Source organism: Muntiacus reevesi, chromosome 4 (genome assembly GCF_963930625.1).
Source record: "Muntiacus reevesi chromosome 4, mMunRee1.1, whole genome shotgun sequence".
NCBI classification, from domain to species: domain Eukaryota; kingdom Metazoa; phylum Chordata; class Mammalia; order Artiodactyla; family Cervidae; genus Muntiacus; species Muntiacus reevesi.
Genome location: NC_089252.1, coordinates 59,700,140 through 59,714,968, shown reverse-complemented (window position 1 = coordinate 59,714,968; position 14,829 = coordinate 59,700,140). Strand labels below are relative to the sequence as shown.

At 39.4% G+C, this 14,829-nt stretch overlaps 2 protein-coding genes across 2 annotated transcripts; both read right to left on the bottom strand.

The window, feature by feature from the left end:
- On the bottom strand, positions 1-909 carry LOC136167706 (olfactory receptor 4C3). The gene has a single exon (XM_065935215.1). The coding sequence runs from the start codon at positions 907-909 to the stop codon at positions 1-3; it is 909 nt and encodes a 302-aa protein (XP_065791287.1).
- A 6,052-nt stretch (positions 910-6,961) lies between these two features.
- Positions 6,962-7,937, bottom strand: LOC136167819 (olfactory receptor 4C45-like). The gene is made up of 2 exons (XM_065935364.1): positions 7,863-7,937; positions 6,962-7,828 (listed from the first exon to the last, which is right to left on the bottom strand). The coding sequence occupies exons 1-2, from the start codon at positions 7,935-7,937 to the stop codon at positions 6,962-6,964; spliced, it is 942 nt and encodes a 313-aa protein (XP_065791436.1).
- Between the last annotated feature and the right edge of the window lie 6,892 nt (positions 7,938-14,829).

The window sequence follows — 14,829 nt, the reverse complement described above, 5'->3', positions numbered from 1 at the left end:
TTACTGTGTGAATAACTTTGTCAAGGCATTCTTTACCTCTTCATTTCTCAGAGTGTAAATGAGTGGATTCAACATAGGAGTCAGGATACCATAAAACACTGCCATGTTTTTGTCTATAGATAAAGTAGATGATGGGCGCATGTAAGTAAACATACAGGGCACGAAGAACAAAGCAACAACCGTGAAGTGGGCCCCACAGGTGGAGAGGGCTCTGCGCCTCCCCTCTGCACTGCGGGACCTCAAGGAGCACAGGATGACGAGGTAGGAGGCAGCCAGCAGGAGAAAGTTCAACAGGCAGATCACGCCACTGTTGGCCACCACCAGCAGGCCGATGACATAGGTGTCGGTGCAGGCAAGTTCCAGCAGGGGGTACAAGTCACAGACAAAGTGATTGATCACGTTAGGCCCGCAGAAGGGCAACTGCAGGACCAGCAGGAGCTGAACCAGGGAATGCAGGAAGCCCCCCAGCCAAGCCAGCCCCACCAGCAGGGCACAGAGATGCCTGGTCATGACAGTTGTGTAGTGCAGGGGCTTGCAGATGGCCACATAGCGGTCATAGGCCATCACTGTGAGCAGGATGATCTCAGCACCTCCAAAAAAATGAGCTCCAAAGAGCTGAGCCATGCAACCCTCATAGGAGATGGCTCTCCCCTCATGCAAGGAGTCAGCTATGAGTCTAGGGGCCATAGAAGAAGAATAACAAGTATCAATAAAGGACAGGTTGGCCAGGAAAAAATACATAGGGGAAACCAACATGGGACTATAGGTGATGGTGATCACAATGAGAATATTGCCACAAACTGTGATCCCATATATGGTCAAAAAGGCCACAAAGAGAACTCTTTGTACTTCTGAGTTCTGTGAGAGTCCCAGCATGAAAAATTCTGTGATATTGTGTGGTATTTCCATAGAGTCCAAGGACACTAAGGATGCGAATCCAGTATTACCTATAAAGTCAAGAGAGAAACAAAATGTTACAAGATTTCCTGCAGCCAAACCCACTTCTCTTTATTTTTCTTAACCCTTTCTGTTCCAAAAATTGTGTACCAATTCATCCTGTTCACCACAAATTGTAAACAAGCCTGTTAACTTTAGCATCACTGTGTAACAGATGTCTGTTTTTACTTGAAATTAATTATTTAATTATCTAGAATTTACTTTGTTTCTACTGAAATGGAACATTTGGCAGACATTAATTTTCTAATTCAACCAAAGAATATCTCTGACAATTTTCAGCAGGGTTCCACATAGATACAAAGTCTCTCAAGAAATCCATGAATACTTAGGATCTTCTGAAATCTCTGCATGCATAGTTTATACCCTTTGGATTAACCCTTTCTTCTTCTTTGCAATGAGGTTTGCTACATTTTCTGCTGTGTTTCCAGTAGTAACACAAATTGATGCAAAGCAAACTGAAGTAGAGTAGGGAGACATTGACTTGGGTGCAGATGGAGACTTGCCCAAGTGGTCTGTTTCTCTGTTCATTTACTCCTACTTCTGCCTGTGCTGCGGGCAGTATCATGTATAAGAAGTTAAATTACTCTTCCCCCTTGCTTTACACATTATATGTATGTCTGGGCTTTACTTTCACTGGACCTGGGGAGATCCTTCTAGTTAAAGGCTTCCAGTCCTTCTACAGTCTACAGGGATGAGTCAAAGTTAAAAAAAAAAAAAAAAAGTGACCAGCAGTGAAAAATTTTGTTAAATGATTATCTGCCTGTTCACTATATAAAGGAGGCTACAGGAAGAGGAAGAAGGGATGGTCTGTCTTAACCAATGTCCTTGTAAATTAGAATCTTATCCAACAAAATATTCCTACTCATGGTTTATTCTCCTAATTATATTAAGGAAATGGCTGTGCTTGTCTGAGCTTTGATTAAACAAGCAAATAAACAAAAAATTGTCATTCATCCCACCCACCAGTAGTTTATTTCCTGGAGACATAAATCTTCTTAAAGTAACTAAATCTCCCAACTTGCTGAGGATTTGATGCTCAGCTTGATATGAATGAAAGGAGAATCATTGAGTGTCAAAGGAAGAGATGCGCAAATATAAGAAGTGCTGGAGAGAAGATTCTTGTATTGATCAGTAAGCTGCACACTTTCTTTCCAAGCATGGTTACAAAGGCAAATACAGTTTCTGCAAGAAATAAATCATTACCTTTTCAGAGGAGAATATTATGGCCAAGAACACAAATGGCAGTGATAAATGTCATCAGTGTAACACTCCGTCTTTGCAAGCACTGTTCTAACTGCTTTAAATATATAAGCCCATTTAATCCTCATAATATCCCCACAATGTAGATGATTATATTTCTCCTCATTACTTCAGAGGGAGAAAGTGAGAGACACATTTAGAAACTTACAGAAGCATAATCAGCTAATAAGTTGCAGAGTTAGGACACACCCAGGAATTTCTGCTATAGAGTCTGTGGGCTTCACCATACTATCCTGTCACATAAACTCACTTAAGTTTGAATATTTCCAGTATCATTTATTTTCTGTGTAATCACGGGCAATTTCTCAAAGCCTCAATGTTCTTATCTATAAAATGAAAATAAGAGAACTGCTACACCCTGAGTCTGCAAAGAGCAGTCCGTGAAAACAGTGCATGTAAGTGTTTGTACAGAGCCTGGATATGATAACCACTCAAACAATGGTATCGCTGAAGTCACCATCACCAATGCCATGGACAACAACTTACATTTATTGGATCTGAGGACACAAGCACGTCATCTGGTATTTTGTCTTTGTTTTTGCTATTTTACATCCTAACATCATGAAATGGTGGACATGGTTGAGTTGTTAGAGTCACCTAGACCAGCTCGAAGCATATCAATCCAAATATCACTGTTCCATGTACTCAAACTCCTGCATGAGATTAGAACTGTTTTTCTCATTTAGACAAATCTTAGATTGAAGAAGTGCTATTGATTGCAGGAATGTATCTGAACTGAAAGTTTCTTAGACTAGTATACTAGGTGAAAACCCAAAAGGGCATCATTCATTCATAAGCAGCAGAGAATTTGTTCCATTATCCATTTCTCTCTTATTTCCTGAAGAACCCTATGGCATTTAAAACCATCCTTTCCAGTTATCTCTGTTTTAAAGGTGGTGGATTTAAGACTCAGAAAGGTGAGGTGCAGGCTGTCCAAAGTTGAACTGATGGTTCGTGGTGGAGGTGCAGCTGGAACCCAGGTCACTCGACATTCCAGGCTCTATGCCTTCTGATGTCACCACCACCGATAACAGTAGATAATAGATAATAGTAGATAATCTGATATCTACTTTCTTTGTCATTGAGAAGCCAAAAAAACAACAACAACAACAACAACAACAAAAACTGTGGCTCACATTAGGGAGAAAACCCTCAAAAAGGAATAGCTGGTTTGTCGGCTCTGCTTTCCACTAACAATATTCATCAACATAGTCTCAGAGAAAATCTTTCTCTTTCCTCTGCAAAGGGTGACTTATGTGGTGAGCGTGATAACATGGTGATTACCACTGCTAAGTTTCTCTGAAGGAGACTAGTTCTCTCCTCACAGGATCACTTGCTGAGACAGTTCTGGGGCTTGGTTTTTGGCTCACTCACAGGTTAAAATGCAATGTGGTGCCATCATTAATTAGTTCCCTTGAATGCAGTTTTGGTCTCACAAGGAGGAGACTTTCACCTTATTTCCTAAAAGTGCCCAGTGTCCTTATAGTGTCTAGAGAGAGAGTCCACAAATTGTTAGGAGGAAAAGGGAGTTAGGTTATTTCAGGAACAGATATTGTAGGGTTAGCATCTTTAGGGAGGTTGCTGACTGGACAATAAGAACAAAAATTAATAGCATTTATTGATCATCTTCTGTGTTCCAAGCACCCGTCCTAGGTGCTTTCACATATAATATCCTTTATTGTTTACTCCCTAAGTTGTGTCTGACTCTTTGTGACCCCGTGGATTGTAGACCACAGGCTCCTCTCTCTATGCGGATTCTCCAGGCAAGAATACTGGAGTGGGTAGTCATGCCCTCCTCCAGGGGATCTTCCCAACCCAGGAATTGAACACAGGTCTCTTGCATTGCAGGCGATTCTTTACCGTTGAGCCAGCGGGAAGCCATATATTACATACAACAATGTTAAGTAAATATCAGTATTACTGTACTCACTGGGCTTTAATAAGAATTAAATAGCAAAAGAATTATAAAGGTCTTGCACAGAGTAAACACACAAATAAGAAAAGGTGTCATAATTATTTTTTTTTACACTAGCATTAAGTTTTTGATGTTTACCCCATCCTAAGCCTAGGTTCGCCATTACATTCAAATAAAGAAATATTTTAGACAGAGATAAGTTCCACGGCTTGAGGTTTAAAGAAAGACACAAATTAAGATCAGAAATTTGTTGCCTCCCAAACACATAGAATGAGTCCTCAGGTCAAGACTTCACTCAAAGAAAGGGCTCAGTAAATAGCTAGTGGCATAAGTGTTACCAGTGTCACCATCACCATCATCACATTTATTTCTACATTATCCTGTGGCATTCCAGGTTTCTTGGGAACTACAGCTAGATGTTTAAAAGATAATTTTGATTTTTTAAACACACAGTTGCTTATATATTATTGCTTATAAGTATATATATATTTATAAAATAATCACTCATAGGAGATTATGGCAAAATATCTATTGTTTAAAGCCTTTATAATTACAGTGAGAGCTAACCTGATAATAAAATCTTAAGAACATTAGAAATGCAATGCTGGCATCATCTTAGGTTCAAATTCCTGGTTGAGAACTCACCTGAAAACAAGTTTCTGAAGTCTCCCCCAGAAATCACAAATTCTATATAGAGATTGACCTCTTGGTCTCTCCAACTGAGCTCTCCTTTTTTCTCTTTCTTCCAGAGGATGGGAACGGAATAAAAGGATTCATTATCAGTGAGAGCTTCTGAAATAAGTGCTGCTCAAACTTCCCTGGTAGCTCAGCTGGTAAAGAATCCACCTGCAATTTGCAGGAGACTCCAGTTCAATTCCTGGGTTGGAAAGATCCACTGGAGAAGGGATAGTCTACCCACTCCAGTATTCTTGGGCTTCCTTGGTGGTTCAGCCAATAAAGAATCCACCTGCAATGTGGGAGACATGGGTTCGATCCCTGGGTTGGGAAGATCCCCTGGAAGAGGGAACTGGCTGCCTACTCCAATATTCTGGTCTGGAGAATTCCATGAACTATAGTCCATGGGTTCACAAAGAGTCATGCACGACTGAGTGACTTTCACTTTCAAGCATCTCATAGCTGATCCCACCAGCTCTCCCTATTGTCACTATAGGGAGACACTATTTAAGTGTGGTTTAATCCCAGAATAGGGAGTTGGTGAGGGACTAGCTCTCAGTATTCAGAGAACTGCCTGTTGGTTGTGATGACACATTTTGTAGTGAAGTGAGGTTGGGATGGACGTTTGGTCTCCCTGCCATTCTGGTTAGTGAATAACAGTAGCAGTGCTCAGTTAGGAACCACTGTCCCCAGAATAGTTTATGCTCTTGTGAAATCTCTGAAAGTTAAAACGAAGTCTGGGCAATTTTTGTTAATTTTTAGCTGACTCAGTTTTCTGCTTGAAGTCATTTAATCTGCACAATTTAAGGAAGCATGTAATGTTATTTTCCTATTTGTTGTTGTTAGTTGTGATGTTGTGTCTGCCTCTTTGTGGCACCATGGACTGTAGCCCACCAAGGTCCTCTGTCCATGGGATTTCCCAGGCAAGAACACTGGAGAGAGTTACCAAGTCCTCCCTCTCCAGGGGATCTTCCCAACCCAGGGATCGAACCTGTGTCTCCTGCTTGGCAGGCAGATTCTTTACTACTTAGCCACCTGGGAAATTCTTTTTTTTTTTTTTTTCTATTAAAGATGAAAAAATAGATAGGTGAAACAATCTGCTAACATTTACTGGAATAATTAATGTTAGATTTGATAAGAGAAATTAAGCCTATTTGGTCCAAAGCAGTTAATCTCTATTTTTGAATCTCTTAGAATTTCATTGTGTACATTGTATGGATGATTCTTTACTCTAGCTCAGATTTGTGATTGTGTACTGTTCCATGACAGCTCCATGACTTGTTCTTAAATCACTGGAAATTTCCTATAACCACTATTTGTCTTCAGAATCTTCTTTTCCATTGTCTGTGTCTAAAACCAGACTTTAATGTATAGATATTTTCTTCCTGAGCTCTATGAACTTTATCAATTATGTTTATTTTATGCCATCCAATTCTGTTTCTAATTCTTCTTGTAAACTTTTGTATACTACAGGGAATGATGAAATGTAATTTTCAAAAAGTACTTTGTGCACAAATGTTATCTTTTTGACATTGTGATAAGCAAAAATTTCTTTTTATTTCTGTGTTTATTTTATTTATAAATGTCTCAAAACAAGAAAGATCAGAAAAAGTGTATAAATGTGCTTTTTGAAAACTTATTTCCTACTGTTCTGTCCTTTTATCATGTGTACTTGTTTTCCCTCTTTTAAAATAAAATTTCATTCTAGCAATGGTGCTGGGTATAACGAGTGTTCAAGATTATTGCTGTTGATCTGTTTCATACCCACAGTCAGGGCAACATTATGGCTTCTGTGGACCCATGGTACTTTCATCCTCTTGGGCCCTCTCCTCCATCAAAATGTTAAAAATTATCTTTTCTGACTGCATTGCTATATAGATGACTATAGTGTAAGCTGCATTTAGATTATATTAATTTCTTTCTTTCTGTTGTAAATGAAATTAAAACATTTCATGGCCTCCTAAGACTATCGTGGGCTCTTGGCACTGGGTCTACTATGCCTTCTGACTATCAACCCTGGCTTATAATGTATGAGCCCCTAAAGAAAATTGGTCCAGACAGGCGAATCATCCCAGTTCAATCAATTAAGAAGGGGAGGAAATTTCTGTAATCACCAGATTTTTTCTTTTTTGGCCTGAATACTCCACACAAGGTTTATTCATCACCAGTTTTCATTATTTGTCCCCAGAGCTTCTTCATGATATTTTTCACTTCTGCATTTCTCAGGGTGTACATTAAAGGATTCAACATAGGAGATACTATGGTGCAAAACACAGTCACATCTTTATCAATGGGGAAGGAGGTCATGGGTCTTAGGCAGAGGAACCAACAAGGTACAAAGAAGGAGATGACAACTGTGACGTGAGAGGCACAGGTGGACAGGGCTTTGCGACGTCCTTCAGAGCTGTGAGTCCTCAGAGAGCACAGGATGACAATGTAGGAAGCAACCAGCATTGAAAAAATTAGCAAACACAGTGACCCACTGTTGGCAGAAATCAGGGGCCCCAGAGTGTGCATGTAAGTGCAGGCTAGCTCCAGGAGAGGTATTAAATCACACATAAGATAGTCAATGACATTGTGGCCACAGAATTGTAACTGAACCATGAACAAAATCTGAATCCCTCCATGGAGAAATCCTAAAGCCCCAGTCATTCTAACCAGGAAAGCACACACAGGTTGGTTCATGACAGTCGTGTAGTGCAGGGGCTTACAGATGGCTACATAGCGGTCATAGACCATGCCAATCAACAAGACAATCTCGTCTCCAGCAAAGAAATGTTCAGCAAAGACCTGAGTGATGCAGTCACTGAAGAAAATGGTGTTCTTTCCAGAGATCAAGTCAAAGATCAACTTGCGTGCTATGGAGGAAGAGTAGAAACCATCTATCATGGACAAATAAGACAGAAAAATGTAAATGGGAGAACCAAGGGCTGGGCTGGTAAAGATGGTGACTGAGATCAGCTGGTTACCTGCCAATGTGATCAAGTAGATGACTAAAAGCACCACAAATAAGAGCAGACACTCCTGTACTAGTAGGCACTCCTGTAGTAGACACTCCTGTAGTAGACATCCCTGGATTCTGGGTCAGGCGCAGCAGGATGAATTCTGTTATGCTGCTCATCCTTTCCATCAACTCAACTTGAGCTGTTATTAGCACACGGTTGATCTGGAAAAATCACAATATTTCTGAGTGATGATATCTTAAATTTGATAGAAATTATCTCATCGTCTCTTTAGCCAGGTCCCTGGGACTGGTAGAGCTATTCCTTTCACTTACCTCTTATATTTTACAGAGAGTTGTAAAGAAGAATGGGAGGAGTTTAAATCTCTCCTGATTCCTATTGATTTAAATATATCATGACAATACCTTACAAATACCACAATAAAAGGGAGATATTTTTTATGAATATTGTCCTGTAGTTAGCTTCTAAACTTTCCTTTTAGCTCTGAAGATCTCACAGATAGCTTTCTTTTAGTTTCGGGAACAAATTTCATTGACAATTTTTTATAAAATTATATTAATGCTTGTCTATCAGAATGAATATTCATAGGTATAAGGACACAATATTTTAAAAATAAACTTTGTATCAGACATGAAAAATACCATTCAAACCTTACTCTATACCAGCTGTGTTCTGTGACCCGTTATTCCTTTCTTTCAAGTTAATGCACATGCACATGCAGAGACAGAACTGCAGATGGAGTTTTTGTACCTCAAGATGCTAAGAAACTCTCTTTATAACAGCTCTTTCAGCATCATCCACTTGACAGCCCCGGATGTTGTTTCTGGCTCAACAAGATAGTTATGCTCACTCTTTCCACATCTTTGAATGTGAACATGTAAGTGGTGCAAAATTCCCTGAAAAGTTCTCAATATTTCTGAAATGAGCTTTCTGTGCAATTGTTCTTTCATCACATTTAGAATAATGCTTGGACTAGCTATATTACCCTATTCGCATTTTGTTATGAAATAATGTAAGTCATGAAGTTTTCCTGAGTTTCCTATGGACAGAAATGTTAGAACCACCTGAGATAATACAATTTTCCCCTTTGGAATAAGTTTTATCAGTTAAGATAAGCTTGAAATTTTCATTATTAACTGGTAAAAATATTGAATGTATATAAGAATACATTCTTTTCTCAGGGAGTGAGCCTGTATATAGGTTTTCAAGATTTATTACATGTTGTTGTTACCAAGATCATTAGCTATTTTATTCATTATCTTTCTTTTTCTCTTCTTTCCCTAATCCTTGCCAAAAACATAATCACATTTTTTTTCCCACAAAAATTTCTGGGCACAGATCTCAGCATCATGATCTCTCAGATTCAATAAAGATGAGGAAAGATAGCTTAGAGTTTTCAGGAAAGCATAGGCCTGAGCTGTTTTTCTCTCTCCGTGACTCCAATGATGGTGACTATGGCCAATCATTCTTAAAAGATTTAACTCACAGATCCTGACTTCAGTGTGGTGACATGGAAGTCATGAAAAGGGGAAGTAATTTTTAATAATTACAGAGATCTTCAGAATCAGTCTACTTAGTGAGACATAAATGCTAATCCCAATCTTGTAAAAGTGACTTTAGTGGTTCTCAACAGCATCTTGCCTGGGAACATTCCAGACAGTATTTTCTATTGACATTTTCACATCATTGTGTCCAAAGTCATTTTTAGAGAGAAAGATTAAATTTCAATTTACAGAATCTAACTACAAATATTATTTCAGTGAAAATGAAATTGGCTAAGTTAACCTTCTTAAATTTTGGAGAAAAGAATTAGCTATCACTAACTTGGATCAGTTGGTTGTGGATTCTTCAGTTTTTAGATTAAACCCAGACATCACTTTCTTCCCTGCAGGCATTTGCCTCGAAGCTGCAAATAGACTGCAAACTAACAAGGAAGACAGTGGAATACTTATGTCTCTAGACAACTCTCCCATTTTCTGGATTTACTCAGAAAACAAGCTGTTTTAGTCAAGAAACTTTGATGGCTTTCAGATATAATTTTTTTTTTTTTTTTTTACATCCCACCCTCACCTTCTCCCACAGAGTTCAAAAGTCTGTTCTGTACTTCTGTGTCTCTTTTTCTGTTTTACGCACAGGGTTATCATTACCATCTTTCTAAATTGCATATATATGTGTTAGTATGCTGTAATATTCTTTATCTTTCTGGCTTACTTCACTCTGTATGATGGGCTCCAGTTTCATCCATCTCATTAGAACTGATTCAGATGAACTCTTTTTAACGGCTGAGTAATATTCTATGGTGTATATGTACCACAGCTTCCTTATCCATTCGTCTGCTGATGGGCATCTGGGTTGCTTCCATGTCCTGGCTATTATAAACAGTGCTGTGATGAACATTGGGGTGCACGTGTCTCTTTCAGATCTGGTTTCCTCAGTGTGTATGCCCAGAAGTGGGATTGCTGGGTCATATGGCAGTTCTATTTCCAGTTTTTTAAGAAATCTCCACACTGTTTTCCATACTGGCTGTACTAGTTTGCATTCCCACCAACAGTGTAAGAGGGTTCCCTTTTCTCCACACCCTCTCCAACATTTATTGCTTACAGACTTTTGGATAGCAGCCATCCTGACTGGCGTGTAATGGTACCTTCATTGTGGCTTTGATTTGCATTTCTCTAATAATGAGTGATGTTGAGCATCTTTTCATGTGTTTGTTAGCCATCAGTTGTCTTCTTTGGAGAAATGTCTGTTTAGTTCTTTGGCCTATTTTTTGATTGGGTCATTTATTTTTCTGGAATTGAGCTTCAGGAGTTGCTTGTATATTTTTGAGATTAATCCTGTGTCTGTTTCCTCATTTGCTATTATTTTCTCCCAATCTGAGGGCTGTCTTTTCACCTTACTTATAGTTTCCTTTGTAGTGCAAAAGCTTTTAAGTTTCATTAGGTCCCATTTGTTTAGTTTTGCTTTTATTTCCAATATTCTGGGAGGTGGGTCATAGAGGATCCTGCTGTGATTCATGTCGGAGAGTGTTTTGCCTATGTTTTCCTCTAGGAGTTTTATAGTTTCTGGTCTTACATTTAGATCTTTAATCCATTTTGAGTTTATTTTTGTGTATGGTGTTAGAAAGTGTTCTAGTTTCATTCTTTTACAAGTGGTTGACCAGTTTTCCCAGCACCACTTGTTAAAGAGATTGTCTTTTTTCCATTGTATATCCTTGCCTCCTTTGTCAAAGATAAGGTGTCTATAGGTTCATGGATTTATCTCTGGGCTTTCTATTCTGTTCCATTGATCTATATTTCTGTCTTTGGGCCAGTACCATACTGTCTTGATGACTGTGGCTTTGTAGTAGAGTCTGAGTCAGGCAGGTTGATTCCTCCAGTTCCATTCTTCTTTCTTAAGATTATTTTGGCTATTCAAGGTTTTTGTATTTCCATACAAATTGTGAAATTATTTGTTCTACTTCTGTGAAAAATACCATTGGTAGCTTGATAGGGATTGCATTGAATCTATAGATTGCTTTGGGTAGAATAGCCATTTTGACAATATTGATTCTTCCAATCCATGAACACAGTATGTTTCTCCATCTGTTTGTGTCCTCTTTGGTTTCTTTCATCAGTGTTTTATAGTTTTCTTTGTATAGGTCTTTTGTTTCTTTAGGTAGATATACTCCTAGGTATTTTATTCTTTTTGTTGCAATGGTGAATGGCATATCTGTCCTTAGCTCTTTTGTCTCACTTTTTATATTTTATATTTTGTCTTACCTCCTTTTGAAGACAATGGGCTGCTTTTCTGGGCGCCTGATGACCTCAGCTAGTGATCAGAAGTTGTTTTGTGAAGTTTGCTCTGTGTTCGGTTATTCTTTTGATGAATTTGTAGGAGAGAAAGTAGTCTCCCCGTCCTACTCCTCCACCATCTTGGCTCCTCCTCCAGATTTAATTTTAACTCACTTTCTGGGCTTATTATGAGATTATAAATGCATCTTCAAAGCATATATTATTCAAATATATGCATCAAATTATTCAAATTTGATTCTTCCAATTAAGAAAATCTTGTATATGAAATTGTAGAATGTATGTGAAAGTGTTAGCTGCTTAGTCGTGTTCGATTCTTTGCGACCCCATGCATTGCTGCCCAGCAGGTTTCTCTGTCCATGGAATTCTCCAGACAAGAATACTGGAGTGGGTTGCTGATTCCTTCTCCAGGGGGGTCTTCTCAATCCAGGGATCAAACTCCTTTTATTCCTGATTTAAGCCCTTCTTCTAACTCATACTGACCTTGGGAGCAGTGTCTCCCAAACAGACTTTCAACTTGTTCATGTATGACTCTGTGGCTGTTATTTACTTCAAGGTCCTTGTTTGTAATTCTTTCTTCATTGACTCTAGAGGAATGTTTAAATATACTTTCAAAAAACTCAGGGCTTGGTAGCACATTGACCTCTCAAGTCCTCAGAGGATTATTGACTCTGTAGGAATCTTTTCTGAAGCATCAGCCAAGGATGGTTTTTTGCTCCTGTTTGACTCCCACAAACATTAGAGACCAGCTTTAGAAATGCAGTTGAGCTTTGGTTAAACATATGCTTCTGGCTATGGGCTTCTCTGGTGGCTCAGGTGGTAAAGAACCTGCCTGCAATGCAGGAGACGTGGTTTGATCTCTGGGTTTGGAAAAACCCCTGGAGAAGGGAATGGCTGCCCACTCCAGGATTCTTGCCTGGAAAATTCCATGAACTTGTGAACAACAGTCTATGAGGTCACAGAGTCAGACATAACCCATACACACACACACACACACACACACACTTCTGACTATAGTTTAGGATGCAACTTACGTGAGTAAGTAAGTAAAGCCGCTCAGTTGTGTCCGACTCTTTGCGACCCCATGGACTGTAACCTACCAGGCTCCTCTGTCCATAGGATTTTCCAGACAAGAGTACTGGAGTGGGTTGCCGTTTCCTTCTTCAAGTGCAAATCCTGATATTAGGATTTTGTTGTTCATTTTGATGTTGGTTACCTTGCCAAAGGATATATGGGGTGGTTTTAGACATAGGGTAGAGTTCAGAGAATGGATTTCTCTCTGAAAACATGAGTGTTTGGTACAATATGGTTACCCTGAGAGTAGAAATGCCAGTCTTTAAAATTATGGGCCATAACTACCCTCGGACATCGTGACATGTTTATTAGTGACTGACCGAGGAGATTTAAATAGCAGGTTCCCAGCTCCCAGACATAGAATAATTTAAAAGTCATAAGCATACAAACTATCTCTGGGATGAGGACCTAGGTGACAGGGCCTCATGATGTATAATAGAGCTTGTAGCTCTGCAGCACACAGAGAGAACCATAGGAATGTATGGCGATTTTACTGTACCCTATGCTTTCTCACGGAGAAGGCAATGGCAACCCACTCCAGTACTCTTGCCTGGAAAATCCCATGGACGGAGGAGCCTGGTAGGCTGCAGTCCATGGGGTCGCGAAGAGTCTGACACGACTGAGCGACTTCACTTTCACTTTTCACTTTCATGCATTGGAGAAGGAAATGGCAACCCACTCCAGTGTTCTTGCCTGGAGAATCCCAGGGACGGCAGAGCCTGGCGGGCTGTCATCTATGGGGTCGCACAGAGTTGGACTCAACTGAAGCAACTTAGCAGCAGCAGCAGCAGCAGCAGGTTTTCTCAGGGTAGCCTTTGAAAAAAGTCACGCTCAGCCAACCACTCGTGTATAAAGACATCGAGAGGGAAAGAACAGAAACACTACAGAAATGATGCTCCACTATAGTCTTCTCTCCCTCAGCTTCAAGGTGATGAAGAGCTGACTGGAATTCTGCACAGAATCATCTTTCTTTCTCATCTACTTTTAACTTTAAACTAAACTGATGCATTATTGGAATTAAGGACAGAGAAGGAAGCAATGCTTTCAGTTCTGTTCTCAGCAGTTAACGATGTTGCTTCTGTTAGCAGCCACTCTCTCTCTCAATCTGTCCCATTCCCCTGATTTTTTTTAATTGTCACAAAATACATATAAAATGAAGTTTACCATTTTAAGTACACACTTGAGTGACATTAAATACATTCACAATGTTGTGCAAACACCTCACCAACCATCTTCATAATTTTTCACCTTCTCAGACTGAAACTCCATATTCGTTAAATAATTATTTATCATTCCTCCCTCCCCCCAGGTACTAGCCATCATTATATAACTTTTTTTTCCATGAGGGTCTAGGTGTCAATATATCATAATATGTTTAGGAGAATAAAGGTTTGCTTCTTACTCTATGATGGGGAATCTTGAGGACATAGAGTAGATAATTATGCTTATGTGCAGAAGTGACTGAGAAAGTCACACTCAGCCAAACTACTTTGTAGAATACACCTGTACAGAAATGAAGAAAAACACTGTAAGTAGGAAAGCTTTGCTTCTACTTTCTCTTTTTCAGACTCTGATGTGGAGTTGATTGCAACATTGCCAGGAATCATCTGGAGTGATGTAATTCACTGGGCGTTTTGGGTTTGGGTTTTTCCTCTACCTAAGGAATTGATCAGGAGTAGGAATGGTTATGCGCCCTACCCACAGAACAATGCCCTATTGAGAGACTGTCTTTGAGGAAAATGTCAGAGTCCTTGGAAATTTAGAGAAACACTCATTCACATAAGTAGAACATGGATTCCATCAGCTTGACTGGTCAGTTGGGGTTTTGTCCTGGGAGGAGGATGCCAGCAGACACAGGATGACTGACCCATAGTGGGAAATTCCTAGCAATGGCACAGAATAATTATAATTCTGATTGATCATTGATTTCAAGAAGACAAGAAGGAAAGTGTTTTTGTAATCATTCTTTTTTTTTCTTTCTTTCTCCCGGGACACAATCCCTTAGATTTATCAAGACCCAGAGACACTCTGAGAGATAGTGAGGGACAGGGAGGCCAGGCATACTTCAAGTCAGTCCATGGGGTCTCAAAGAAGGGGACATGACTTGGTGACTAAACAACAAGGACACTTTGACTGTGATCTGATAGTTGATAGAATGGTGAAATCGTGCAAAAAGATGGTGCATTCAATAGGAAGA

Coding starts and splice junctions, on each gene's coding strand:
- LOC136167706 (XM_065935215.1), bottom strand. CDS start 909: ATGGAAATACCACACAATATCACAGAATTTTTCATGCTGGGACTCTCA.
- LOC136167819 (XM_065935364.1), bottom strand. CDS start 7,937: ATGGAAAGGATGAGCAGCATAACAGAATTCATCCTGCTGCGCCTGACC. Junction 7,829..7,862: donor CAGGGATGTCTACTACAGGA/GTGTCTACTACA, acceptor CTAGTACAGGAG/TGTCTGCTCTTATTTGTGGT.